At 37.0% G+C, this 14686-nt stretch overlaps 1 protein-coding gene across 2 annotated transcripts in view; it reads left to right on the forward strand.

Moving 5' to 3' along the window:
* Positions 1-14686, forward strand: part of VPS50 (VPS50 subunit of EARP/GARPII complex) — a 165142-nt gene that overhangs the window by 60949 nt on the left and 89507 nt on the right. For both annotated transcript variants that reach the window (XM_039524419.1, XM_039524420.1), the window contains exons 13-14: positions 5223-5358; positions 13535-13632. In XM_039524419.1, coding sequence (XP_039380353.1) covers positions 5223-5358; positions 13535-13632 — 234 coding nt within the window. The remainder of the gene's footprint in view (positions 1-5222; positions 5359-13534; positions 13633-14686) is intronic.

Genomic DNA, 14686 nt, shown 5'->3' on the forward strand with positions numbered 1-14686 from the left:
CAAGGTTGCCAGGTAGCAAGTAGGCTGAGACTAAAAAAAATCAGCTTTATTTGTCTGTATCTAATAGAGCTAGGACCCTGTACATTCATCACAATGTAAAAACAAGAAACTTTTCACATAAAAGTAACTAATCAGCCACAGGCTGCTTAGTCATATTAAACATTTTCAGTCATATTAAATTTTAAATCTTCCTTTTGAGTAGATTTACTGTTGTGATTTTCTGGAAATCTTTGTGATGAACCCATTTGACTCTATTTGTGTGTTCTGGAATGAAATTCAGAACGTCTCCAGAGACATTTGCTTGTGTAACAAAAATTTATGCCGAATCGATAGTTTTAGGATGCTGTGATGGCACTTGCAGATTCCTTAAAAGTATTCTTTTGTCATTCTTGAATAGTGACGGTTGGAGTCCCAGATGTGAATATCCATACTTGAGAAACTTTGTTTTCAAAATTTCCTGAATTCATGTTCTATGATGTAATGGTTTTTTTACCACTAAAAAATCCTGCCTATAAAACTTCAGTGAAGCCCGTATATGGAATGCTAAAGTGTTTGTCTGTATTTTGCACTGAATCTACTATAATGTATACTGTCTATTTATTTTATATGTATACTTGACTGTGTTTTGTTCAGAAGTCAGGTTTTGATTGCATGCTAATGTAAAAAAGCATTATTTTCTTTTCTCTGGTTCTTGGCCATGTATAGCATATTGCAAGCCAGTGTCCTTTTAACTGTCATTCAATTAACTTCCTTGCTGAGCTTGTTTGTTCTGCGGGCAAGTTCTGTCCGAACTGCTACCCATCCTTCTTTCCTGTTGATTAGCTCTGCAGCAGAGAGGCTTTGAGAGACGTTCTCTATATATTTATTTTTGTTTCCCTGAGCCTAGTTCAAAGAAATTCAGCTGTTCATTTTACTTATCTGCCTTGTGAAAATGGATTTATTTTGGGACCTAATCAGTACTGTTGTCTTCTGTCTAAGCTTGCTGGCTATCTTGAAGTTGAAACATCTCCATGTAGAGATCTGAAAGATTTAAGTTTTTGTTCTTAGTTCACCGTCTCTCAGTATGTTTTTATATTGGTTCTTGCCAACTATGCTAGAAGCACTATGGTTACTGGTCAGTGAATGGACCAGCATGGGTCCCCACATGCTAAGTGCTATTTATATGGATTTATTCAATCAAAGTGGATTATGTTTCTTATAATGCATGACCACCTTGAGAATTCATTATGTCAGGAGCACATTAAACTGTCTAAAGCACTAATATATTAATACTGTTTGAAATAACATTATAGTTTTGAAAGATTATTTACATTCATATGACACAAATCAATCCAAATTATTCTGTATCCCCTCACAAATGAAATGCAGCCAGTTTTGATGTGAAATATAGCTATTTTTAGCAGTGCAGACCAACTTACATAATGATTTAGGGGAGGTAATGGAGACTGACACAGCCAATTGAAATGGCAGGGTAGCTTGCTGAGTTAGACAAATCGTAAAATGACAGAATTGTAGGGCTGGAAGGTCAGCTAGTCCACCCCATGTGCTGAGGCAGGATCAAGTATACCTAGACCATCCCTGACAGGTGTTTGTGTAACCTGTTCTTAAAAAAATTTCCAATGAGGGGGATTCCACAACATCCCTTGAAAGCCTGTTTTAGAACTTAACAATCCCTTGTAGTTACAGTTTTTCCTGCTATCTAACCTAAATTTCCCTTGCTGCATTGTAAGCTAATTACTTCTTACTCTACCGTCAGCGCACCTGGAGAACAATTTATTGCAGTCCTCTTTATAAGAGCCATATTTGAAGACTTTAATCATGTCCCCTACCCCAGTTGTTTTGCCCAGTTTTTTAACCTTTAATAGGTCAGGTTTTCTAAACCTTTTATCATTTTTGTAGCTCTCTTCTGGACTCTCTCCAGTTTGTCCACATCTTTCTTAAAGTGTGGTGCCCAGAACTGAACACAGTTCTCCAGCTGGGGCCTCACCAGTGCCAAGTAGATGGGACCATTACCTCCTGTCTTATATATGACACTCCTGTTAATACACCCCACAATATTAGCCTTTTTTTGCAACTGAATCACATTGTGATCCACTATAATCCCCAGATCCTTTTCAACCATACTACCACTAGCCAGTTTTTCCCCATTTTGTAGCTGTGCATTTGATTTTTTTCTTAAGTGTAGTATATTGAACTTGTCTTTATTTAATTTCATCTTGTTGAATTCAGACCAATTCTCCAATTTGTCAAGATCATTTTGAATTTTAATCCTGTCACCTAAAGTGTCAGTAACCCCTCCCAGCTGGTGTCACCTGCAGATTTCATAAGCATACTCCCAACTCTGTTATCCAGGTCATTAATGAAAATATTGATAGTACCGGACTCAGGACAAACCTCTACGTGACCCTGCTTGATAAGTCTCACCAGTTTAACAATGAATCCTTGATAACTGCTCTTTGAGTATGTCCTTATAGTAATTTCACCTAGAGCACTTTTTTTTTAGTTTGCTTATGAGAGTGTAATGTGAAACTATGTGAAAAGCCTTACTGAAATCAGGATATATCGCATCTACAGCTTCCCCTTATCCAGTAGGCTAGTAACTCCTGTTAAAGAAGGAAACTAGGTTGGTTTAGCATTATTCTTGCCAAATTCATGTTGGATATTACTTAACACATATCCTATAGGTGGTTACATATTGATGATAATTTGTTTCAATATCTCTCCAAGTATCAAAGTCAGACCTTCTGATCTACAGAGCCCTGGGTCGTCTTTGTTCCCGTTTTCAAAGATATAGGTACTATGTTTCTTCTTCTCCAGTCTTCCAGGACATCAACTGTCCTCCAGGAGTTCTCAAAGATAATCACTAACGGTTCCAAGATGGCTTCAGCTAGTCCCTTATGTACCCTGGGATGAATTTGATCAGAGCCTGCCAACTTGATTACGGCTAACTCATTTAAATATTTTTAACCTGTTCTTTCTGTGTATTCCTTCCCCATCATTGTTAATATTGTGTTAAGCATCTGGTAGCAATTTAATATAAATAAAATATAATACTACAAAATTTTGCTCGTAGTTTTGGCAATGTATATAGTGTCTATGATGTGTTAGTGAGTAATATCAGCAGGAGTCTTTTTCTGCTATCTTAAATACAGTGGCATCTTTTCTTCATGTTTTAAAGAGGACTGGTGCTAAAAGTTAGTATTTTATGGCAGTATGGTTGTTGAAGATTGTAATCACAGATGCCCAACTTATTTACACTGTGCAATTCTGTTGACTTGATATGAAATCTTCCCAGAATTAAAATTAGTAATAAAAAAGCTGAAAAAGACTTAATGATTAATGTGAGGTCTCAAGATACTTTCACCAGGGACATATATTAACTCTAAAGAATGAGCCTCATGAGTATTTAATCACTGGCAGAGTGTAAGTGAATATGAATGGCCTGAGCAGTGTTACAACCGGGAATATTACTCAAGTGAGAGAGACAAGTGAACATGACTGAACAGAAAATAAGTGTGCTTCCATTTCAGATTATAATTTTTTTCTGATAAAGTTGAGAAAAGGAAAAGGCTTAAGTAACCTCCACATATTTGTATAGCCCTCCAGTTCAGTATTTGCTATCAAACCACACTTAATTTTCAAACGATTACCCACTTTTTCTTCAAACTTCTTTTGACCACTAAGGATTCTCAGTGTTAAGAAACCACAAATAATCAGTAGATAATCAAAAGATGCGAATCCCTTGGAGTGAAACTGGTGTTAAGTTTTAGCCCTATGTATGTAGTATTTGGTCGTTTGGATAGGATTCCATTATTTTGTGTGTTTTAAAACAGAATGGCCAAGGCCTTGACATATTGATTTTTACATGAGTGGGTACCTCATATGTTCGAAGCCTTGTACAGGCATTGAACAAATTTAACTGAGAATTAAAAGTTAATTCGTAGGTCTTGTGGGAGGCTAATAAAGGAATATAGTGGCAACATAGGCTTTGCAAAGTAATTCTAGTGTTAGACTTCTGCAAGGTCAACTTTGGGTAAAGAAATAGCAGAAATGTATGAACTACTCACCACAACTCGATTCACCTAATTTAAGTGTTAATTTCAGGCCTAGCTGGGAACATTAAAACATGAACGTCATAAAGCAACAGTACTCTAAAATGCAGACTCAATCGGACACATTCTTTAAGATTTTCATTAGCTCTAAGGCTTTGGCTCTTGACAGCAAATGAATCAGTAAATGATGAGTTTAGCATATATATATTGCACGATCTCTGTGCTCTCGTTACTTGCCCTTACCAAATAGGTGCTGAATTTGAGGAGACGAATGTATTTGGTTTCTTGCTGCATTACCCCAGTTTAGAAATAGGTATTGTGTTCAATTAAAGCCTTTTTATGAGGTTGATAGTCTGCTCTCTAATGAAATCTTAAAACACAAATGGCAGTCTTCAAGGGGGTTTTGCTTAGCCTTCAATCTGGACAGTTTGGGCCCAAATCAAGTTGGCCTCTAGGTGCTACTGCACATATTTGAAATAATTTAATTACTGAGGTGTCCAGAGCCTTTAACTGAGATAGGGGCCCCATTGTGCATTGTTGCACTGTGCAAACGCAGAGAGACACAACCTGCTTTGAGGAGCTTACACTTTAAATAGACAAGGCAGGAAAAAGGTGAGAGAGGAAACAGGCACAGAGAGAAAGTAATCTGTCCAGTAAAGTCACCCAGTGGACCAATGGCAGAGCCAGGGGTAGAGTCTAGATCTCCAAACTTTGTCCTGTACCCTGTCCAATAGACCACACTGCCTCCCTTTTTATTCTGACTGTGCTAGAGATACAATTAGGATAAATACATGTGAAATAAATGTTTGACCTTGGTCCAGTTTCTAGTGAACAGTGGTCCAAATATCAAAACGAGCATCTCAACAAATTAGTCCTTGTAGAGAGCCAATCATTGAGTGGACATTCACAGATTGATGTATTCCCCTCCAAAACGGGGATGACTGTGTAAACTTTTAATGATGCAGTTTGTATTGTATCTGTTCCGCAACCAATATAAGACCTAAAGCAACTCTGTCAAACACTTTTATTTGAAACTAAAACTCGTAAATATTAAGCACTTCACAATCCCATGCTGGGTAACAAATGGAAGAACAGTTTCTTATTTTGTTTGTTCGGAAAACTGAGCCAAACTGTTAGTTTTCTCACAGGCCTAACTTTTCTTTTCTGTAGCATATTACATCAGACAGCTACATTCCATGTCTTGCTGACCTCTGCAAAGCACTCTGGGAAGTCATGCTTAGTTATTATCGAACGATGGAATGGCATGAGAAACATGACCGAGATGAGGGAACGGTTTCATCTTCTGGTAAGAGAGGACTTTTGAACTAATTCTCTTTTTGTATTTCGTTGTTTGAAAACAAACTTTAAATGTTGAAGTTATTAGTTTCTACCCAGGTACTTCTGTGGCCCTGACCTGCTAGTATCTTAAATGTTGTTTGTTTTGCTTATCTCAGGTATGTGGTTACTATTGTTTACATATGTGTAACGAGACAGACAGACACACACACGAAGAGAAACAGTAAATTGGAGAGTATAAGTAATCAGATTCTTTATTAAACTATTCTTTCAAAATATCCAGACTTCAACTAGAGTGGATCACTTCTTAACTTCAGTCTTTTCCTTTAACATTGTCTACTTGCATTTGGAATCATTATTAATCCATACTTCCTTGAGTATAGAAGGAAGTATAGAAAAAACAAATACTGCTGAATACTTGAGTGTTAAGCCATTTAAAGTTTTTATTGGAAAATTATTCGAAGCAGCAATAAGGGCAGCAACTGTACCTTAGGTGAGAAACAGGCAAGGTATCAATTTCATGTTTCAGATTTCTTGGAACTATGTCAAAATGTGTACAACAAATTTTAAGTTTAGTGAATTGGGCTACTGAGATGTTTATTGGGGGGAGTAGCTTTAAAATTGAGGAATATGATTCTCTGTTAATTAAATTATTTTTTTGGAATGTTTTGGAAGTGGTTCTCTTTACTACAGCCTTTGTCATCTTTGCTTAGTCTGATCTTTGCACTTCTATGCCAACTTACACACCTGGAACTGCTACCCTAAGGCCTGCAATACTCCTTCACTTTACTTCCAGGAAATCCAAAACCTCTGCCTTAAAACCCACCTGTTCCATGGCACATTATGACTACAGTATCATCTAGTCTTGAGTAGTTTGTGTTTGTGTGTGTTTGTCCTAGTACATTCCTTTAGCATTCCAAGCACTTGAACCTGTGTTTGTCTGGCACAGCCCTCTTATACACACATTTGGCAGTACATAACTTGAATTGATGAGACTATCTAAAGACAAACATTCCTCTAAGCCAAGATACTTGGATATGGCAGTAGACATAAAGTGAAATCCTGGCGCTATTGAAGTCAATGGCAAAAGTTCCATTGACTTTAACTGGAGAGGATTTCACCCCTAGTCATTATATCTGCAGACCAGTGAAACAACAGTTTCTCTCTCTGACGGGCATTTCTGGCAATGCTATTGCAGATATTTCTCCTTCTCTGATATAAAAAGCATGATTTGTGTAAAACAGGTAAAATATATTGTCATCCTTTAGATTGAACTGTGAAGAAATAATAAAAATGGAGGAATGAGAAACAGGAGAAAATGGACTAATCTTACCACTCTCTCTCTCTCATTTGAAATCCACTCCTGCTTATAAACATATAGTTTAAAGTCAGACTTACCCAGGGGATTAGGTATTAAAATTAATTACATTTGCAATCGTTGAGGTTGCCTCCCTACTTCAAAGTTTTAAAGCATAATACAAGTATTTTTTCGTCTAAGGGCCTTTAATATATTGCATAGAGTATTTTTAAAATTAACGTGGGCTAATTTATTAAAAGTATTATTGCAAATTAGTGTGTTCTCAGTATGACTAAATTAAAATTCAGATGTTTCTTTTGATGTGCACCTTAGGGGGAAAGAGTCTTTATTAATCCCCTTTTCTGTTCCATTTTACATTATCAGTAATACTTTTAAATATTTAAAACTTCTTCAACATATTCAGCTTTTAAGTTAGGTTTTGGAGGTGGATCCTATTGTGAACATTTTGCTGTCTTTTCTGCATATATAATAATTCAGATATCATAAAATAAGTGTATGCCACAGCACTGTTGTAATAGACCGTTTCTTTATAATCCTTATATCATTTGTATAGTACACCATTCCCATTAGTATGGGTATTTTTGGTGCTGCTTAAAACTTTGAATTAAGCAGTGTCAAAACCCATTTTAAAAGAACCGTTAGGGGTTCTCAGGACAATTTTTTTTGGTGGCCTCACAGTTCGGCCACCAACTCTTGTTGGTGGCCGCTCTCAGACTGTTTCCTAAAATACTTAATTAGCTTTAGGAAAAACAAATAAATATACACATCCAAATAATTGTAATTTATTTATTGCTAGCTAGTATGTCTGTTGTGAAAAGTGATATTTACAAACATACAAACACCACATTTTACAGCAGACTTACTCAGCCTGGGGATAAATTAAGCCCAGGATGGAGGGTCGGGGGAGGCAGTGGGGAGCTGGAACCTGAAGCCCCATTGCCTGAGCCCGAAGCCCTGCAGTTAGGGCCCAAGAACAGAGTATTTGTGCAGTGGCAGGCCCCAGCAATCCCTGGAGCCCACACCAGGAGCCCAAAGCCCCATGGTCGGAGCCTGCTGCCCTGCCACCCTAGGGCTGAAGCCCAAAGCCTGAGCCCCACCACCCCTGGGAAAGTGGGGAACTCATTGGCTGCTTGCTCCTCCAGCGTTGTGCCCCAGGTGTCTCCAGAGGATGGAAGGGCCCAACCCCTGCTGGCCACCCCAGCAACCAACAGCAAGCCTCTGGTGGCCGCATTTGAGAAACACTGCGTCAGACTACATAAAGAGTTATTCTATTCGGTCACATGTCATTTTAAATTTACTGTTTGAGTGTTTCTATATTTATGGCACTAGTACTACTCTAGTTCTTATGTTGCACAAATAGTAAGTTGCTGGTGACCTTGGCACTTAGTCTAGCTATTCTGTACAGTGTGGCATAAGAATTAAAAGTGAACCATGTTTAAATAAGAATAGTGAATCAAGTTTAAAAAAAAATTCACGTAGCAAGAGAATTTATAAGTCTAGCATTATTTGAAAGAAAATAAATTTCATGGTAATGGAACAGTGGGTATTAATTCTGCATCAGACAGCCTGGTTCCCTAGTTTTATTTAATGGCTATATTTAATGGCTATGATACATTCTTTACCTAAAGTATAAAGGTCAAGAACTAGGATTCTCAGACTGGGGGTCAGGACCCCTCAGGGGGTCACGAGGTTATTACATGGGGAGTCACGAGCTGTCAGCCTCCACCCCAGACCCTGCTTTGTATTCAGCATTTATAATGGTGTTAGATATATTAAAAAGTGTTTTTAATTTATAAGGCGGGTCGCACTCAGAGGCTAGGTAGCTATGTGAAAGAGGTCACCAGTACAAAAGTTTGAGAATCACTGGTCAAGAACATACAGTGTGTAGAGCAGGAGGACACAGCAGAGGGAGCTGTAGGATAGTTTACTATAGTATGTAAATTATAGTATTCCAAATAGTGAAACCCAATAGACTGAAGCTGTTGAATGAGCATTATAACTTTGTGTAGCTGGATCTCATCAGTTTGAGGCATGAACCTAAGGCTGTCTCTAGATTCTTTCCTTATTGTGCTTTTTTTACTTACAGTAGTGTTCACAAAGTACTTCCAATAGATCCAGTGTCTCTTGCTCATGGTACACAACTCCAAGAGTACGAGTGAGAAGCAGTGGATTCAGAAGACATTAATTGCATAGTTCTTTCCATTTCAGTAGACTGCAGCTTGTCCAAAGGATTCTTACATGGATAGTAGACATAATGTACTTCATCATGGCTCATGTATACTTAGGCTTGTAATTATTTTAATGCCTGTAATGGGCATTACAAATGAATTGTGCTTACATAACCTTTTAAAATATAAATGTGAATAATCATTTTTTCTATTTGTGAAGAATTAAAGGTATCTGAATAATCAGTCAATTTCCTATGTGTTTTCACTGTGTAAATTAGTCCATTTTTGAGGTACTGTAGTAAGAGTTAACAAATATTTTTACTCCAGGGCATGTGTGTTTGGTTTTTTTTTTTTCACCTTTATATAAACTGGGTCTTTTGAAAGTTTAATGCTTTTTTTTTTAAAAAGGCTACTATTTATTCTTATTGCCTATTTTCCCTTAATACTTTACCTGGGGATCTTGTTGTAAGGTGGTAGTTGCTGGGAATAACATTTTTAGAAACACTGTGGACATCTCAGTTATTAGTAAAAACAATGGGGAGTCCTTGTGGCACCTTAGAGATTAACAAATTTACTCCTCGTTGTTTTTGCTGATACAGACTAACGCGGCTACCACTCTGAAATCAGTTACTAGTGTTTGTACAACTATAAAAAATGTATTAGCTAAAGTCATTAATATCAAGGCAGCAGTGATTCTGTTTAGCTTCCTCTGTCCCCCACAAGAACTCACTCTTGGAAGCAAGTGAAACCCCCACTTGCTTTTGTGATTAATATGTGGAATTCTACTGTGATCATGTAGCTGGAAGGAGAGAAGTCCTTATCCAGGTAACCCCATTGAGCTCAGTGGAATTGCAAGTAAAAATAACTGAGTGTAGGTTGCAAGATCAGCTCCTAAGGCAAGAAAATAATTTTTTTCTGGTTCACAGTGTTAGTTTGCCTTTAGAGATTTTTTTTTAGGACCAGTTTAAAAAAAAAAACCCTTAAAAATAGGATTAAATAATGAAGATAGACAGATGGCTAACGCTAGATACAAACACATACATCCTAAAACATATTTTTATGGTATGTTAATATTTTAGTATTTCACATAAAATGGGAAATAAAGCAATCAGATTTCATTGTTGAATACTGTCATATAACCGAGCAGTAAATATAATGAAAATTTTCTATTTTATTACAATAGAACTATTATTCCTGAGTGATCACATCTGATAAATTGGCGAAATGTAATATTTGAAAGCTCATACATGATTAACATTATATATATAGTTTGTTAAATCTAAGTCAAAATAAATTTAGTGAATTAAATTTATAACCACTGCAGCCTACAATGGCATTCTGAGGCACTCTGATCATTGCTACTTTTTCTATAATTTCACTTTTGCTTATAAATTCATGTTAAATCATAAATTTGACAAACTTAGGTATTTTTATCCCAGAAAAGTGACGCTTGATCATCATGTAAAAATATGCTTTTACACTGCTGTGCACTCCACATTTAATTGGCCTGATCGATTTTGTCTGATATTTAATAGTCCATACTATTTTCAAAAACACATTTAAAGTCGACTCACAAATATGCAAGGGAGGGGGAATAGGATTGTGTGCTTTTTTAGCTTCTTCATGATTTACAAAGATAACCTGAAAGTAATCCTGTGTGATTACTTTTCTAAGGTTTTGTTGGAGGATTCTTTAGAGGTCTTGGATGTTTACTGTGAATTTTCCCAGCATGTAATTGAAAGAGTAGGGATTGTGGAATCTTAACTAAGAAATTTTTTCTTTCTATTGTTTATAGGTCACTTCAGTTAAATAGGTGTTAACAAAACCCAGGTTTTAGATGGCATGTTTTAGATTGCAGTCCCTCCAGGGCAGAGATTCTCTGTTTGTACAGTGTCCAACACAATTTATTGCTATTATTTCTATCATGGTAGTACATAAAGGTCTCAGTCAGGGATCTGGGCCCCATTTGTGCTAGCCGTTATACAAATATATAAAGTCCCAATCCTGGATTGGCTTTTCAGCATTATCATCAGATAAATACGTACATTATACAATAATTTTAAAATGACACAAAACTCTTTAACCCAAAACAATCAGAACTTTTTGTATGGTATGTGAGGCTGGCTATACAAGACAGAGCTTGCAATGCCAAATGCCTAGTAAACATTTGGTGAACTGCTATAAAGTTGCTTTCAAATTTAGGAGCTGAATTAGATGTTGACTACAAATAGTTTCGTTCCTTCTGAGGTAATCTCTTAAAACTTCCACAGACACAAAAGCGATTAAGAAAGGAAGGCTCCAATCCTGAAAATGTTTGCACATCCGTTTCACGTTATGTACTGTTATGAGACGTTAATCACATTAATAGGCCTTTACAGCATCTGGACCTATGCATCACATCTGTAAAGAGAAAAGAACTAACAAAATTACAGGAGAGGAAAGAGTTTAAAAGACAACTTCCAAAATTCATTCTCGAACTTTGGTTATTAGAAAAAAGCTTTTGTTATCTAGCAAAGGTGGAGGAAGTTTCAGAGAATGAATCTAGGTGAAAATGGTTTGAGGCATGCCTGTCTAGCAAGGAAGCAACAAAAAAAAACCCTTTTTTATTCCCATGATTGAAGCAAAACTTTACTAAGTTACTAAGTTTACCAAGTAGAAATTTTTGTGGGAAACTGGAGATCTTGTATACCTAAATCAGATATCTAGAAGAATAGATCTCCAGGTGCCTGTGATTTTTACCTTCACCTGAAATCATGCACAATTACATATTTTGCCATCTATTCCAAATTCCATAAAAACAAAATGCCTTTGTATTCCTTTTAGAAGTTTTTTATTTAACACTTAGCACAAAAGGAAGTGATTTCAAATTCATATAGCTGCATGTGAGAAATAGCTCCCCATAATATTGGGTAAAAGACCAAAACCCATCCAGCCTGATGGGGCTCAAAATAAGAGCCTCAGAAACTTATTAATAAAAGTGTATAGCTGTGGCCCTCTGTGTGTACTAGACATCTGTTCGCTATCAGTCCACCCACCCATCCGTTCCCCTCATGTTTGGCAACAGAGATGACCAACATTTTAGCCTAAGCCAGGCATTGTTGGCCTAGTGTTGTAAGTCAAAGACAAGTTGACCTGTAACTCAGGCTTGATTTGTCTCTTCAGAATTATGCCACAGCAGAGTAAGTCACAGTAACTTCTAAAGAACATGTAGTGACTGCAATATTTATTTACATTACACTGATGATCCAGAGAAAAAGATACATCTGTTTGGTGTGTAGTTAGCCGGGTGGTTCATTCTTCATATTTATACCTTGGCTGAATCTTGCATGGTAAATCACTTAGTTCAAGCAGGTACATTTGTCACTCAGAATTGCTGCCTTCATGAGAACAATATGAATCTTTTGGACATGGGTATTAAACTTTAGTTTAGATATCTACAGAGTAAGGAGATTGTTTTATCATGACATTTCATAGGACATTTCTTTCCATTAAGAGAAAATTGCAGAATGGTTATTGGGGGGGGGGGGAGGGGAAGGGTAAAATTAATGTATTTTGGCGTAAATGTCTTTCTTATTTTAATACAAATAACTAGGGGCCATATCCTGAGTGCCTTCCTTGCACAAATAATGCCATTAATTTAAGCAGACAAATTTGAATGTTGGTGCTAAGATATAGTAGCATTTTCAACTGATGTGATCTATCCTTGTTGGCTGGCCAGTAAACTGTGTTCCCTCCTGGCAGATTAGATCTAGCCTCAGAGATACTTCTCCCGCCCCCTCCCCCTTCGCCCTCCCCACTTCTGGCTGGACTACAGTAGTTTGTATCTACCTGCTCACGAAACAGTGAACTTTCAGCAAAGTCCAAGTAGTATGAAATGCATCAGCCCATCTCCTGAGGAAAACAGGCTCGCTTGAATACATTAGACCTGTCCTATTGGCTCTCCATAGATACCATATCCAAGGCCCTAGGCCTTATCTTCAAATCACTCAATGGCTTGGGCCCATGATACCCAAAAGATTGCCTTAAAGTTCCTGGAGAAGGATTGTGGTAAAATGGGTCTGGTAATGAGTGCTGTACAAGAATCTGAATTAAATAGATGGGATTTGAATGAGAAAAATGTCTTGGTCTTGATGCACTGGGATTACAAGATTGTTTCATGTGTAGATGTACTGTGGAAAAATGCATGGAGAGAAGAATGGGAGAAAGAAGCCAAGCATACAGTACTGCTGGCATTGCTCAGTGGAGCAAGGATTGCACGGTCTTTCTCCAGACATTCAGCCAGTGTATACTGCTGGACACACATTGGAAACTTTATTTCTACAATTTTTCAACTAATGGTGGTTCTTTACAAAGCTAGACTACATTAGGGAATATTTCCTAGTAGAGAGTGGCTGATATTTAGATTAGACAATCTATATCCCCCCTCCATTTGAAACATGAATGTCAGTTACCTTTTTATCTTAGTTGGTTTTATGGAATGGGATATTGTGTTTTCTTAGCCAGACATAACTTTATCTGTCTTTTTTTTTAAAGGTTTTATTGCTGTCCCTTTAAAAGTTCAGATTTTTCAACTACAGAGAAACAAAGTTAGCCATTATCTATTCTCAACCCTGTAGGCAACTTAGAGGCCGTAGGTTCATTAAGTCTAAAAGTTAGGTTTCAAGATAGTATGGGTATTTCCAATAATCTTCCAATTTCAGTTTCAGATGGCAACAATGTGATTGGAGCTGAGGAGACCAATTTTGACCGTAGCTATGTACAAAAGAAATTAGAACATGGACTTTCACGAATATGGCAGGTTTGTTTTGGATTGTCTAAACATACTCTTTTCCAAATACAAAGTATAAATCTTATATGGTGATCTTTGTTAGAAATCAAACTACTGTAGATAAGTAGAAATTAAAATAATGTAAGAAATTATAAGGTGAAAAGGATGGCTTGGTCTCTGGACACAGCCAGTTCTTGGGTTAGAATGCTAACAGGAGCACCAATAGTGGTGCTAATTTTTGTGGTAGGGAGACTATTATGAAATAGCCAAGACCAACTCATTTTTTGTCTGCAGTCTCGCATCCATAGCTCTGGCCAGATGAAAGGAAGGAAATATGCGCACACATGAACAACTCACATAACATAAATGAGTTTTGATAGTTTGTTTTAAAGTAACAACAGACAGGACATCCAAACTGGACTAAAAGACCACGTTGGGCATCAGCAGAACAAGTTCAAGTATTTCAGCAAATATTGCCAAGTCTCATGAGGGTTTAAATCAGGGGATTGTTTTCTACCGGCTGTGCTGAAGTCTGGTGGTATGAATTCAGGATAATATATATATGTTTTAACTCTGAAGTTTTGCATTTAATTTAAACCAAGACTTTTGACATTTAAGCACATACTGTGTGTGTGTGTGCGTGTGTGTGTGTGGCGCTATATACAGTTTTGGAAGCATGTATTTGAACAGATTAATAGAACTTTTTCACGAGTCCCCATCATTACATTGAAAACACGTATCATAAAATGGTATGACTTGTGTTAAGAGTAATAATCTTTAGAGCATCAATAACAAGGTGAGAGATACTTTTTTTTAAGGTACTTAAAGCTGTTCATATACAGCTGAGTGTAGTACATTTGCAGCTCTTCCCTTCCTGGTATCAGCTGGAAGAGGAACTACTGAAATACAGGGCTGTGTCATTCTGTCAGTAAGGTTTAGGGAAAACCAGAAATCTTGTGAGCCTGTCTGTTTTCATGATAGTTATAACCTGATTACTAGCCCAAAGATTTTTAATAAACACCCAAAATTTTGTATGCCAAAGCTCTGAACCTTGTGTGATTTGCACAGAGTGGCAATAATCCAA

The sequence above is a fragment of the Mauremys reevesii genome, linkage group 2, assembly GCF_016161935.1.
Source record: "Mauremys reevesii isolate NIE-2019 linkage group 2, ASM1616193v1, whole genome shotgun sequence".
NCBI classification, from domain to species: domain Eukaryota; kingdom Metazoa; phylum Chordata; order Testudines; family Geoemydidae; genus Mauremys; species Mauremys reevesii.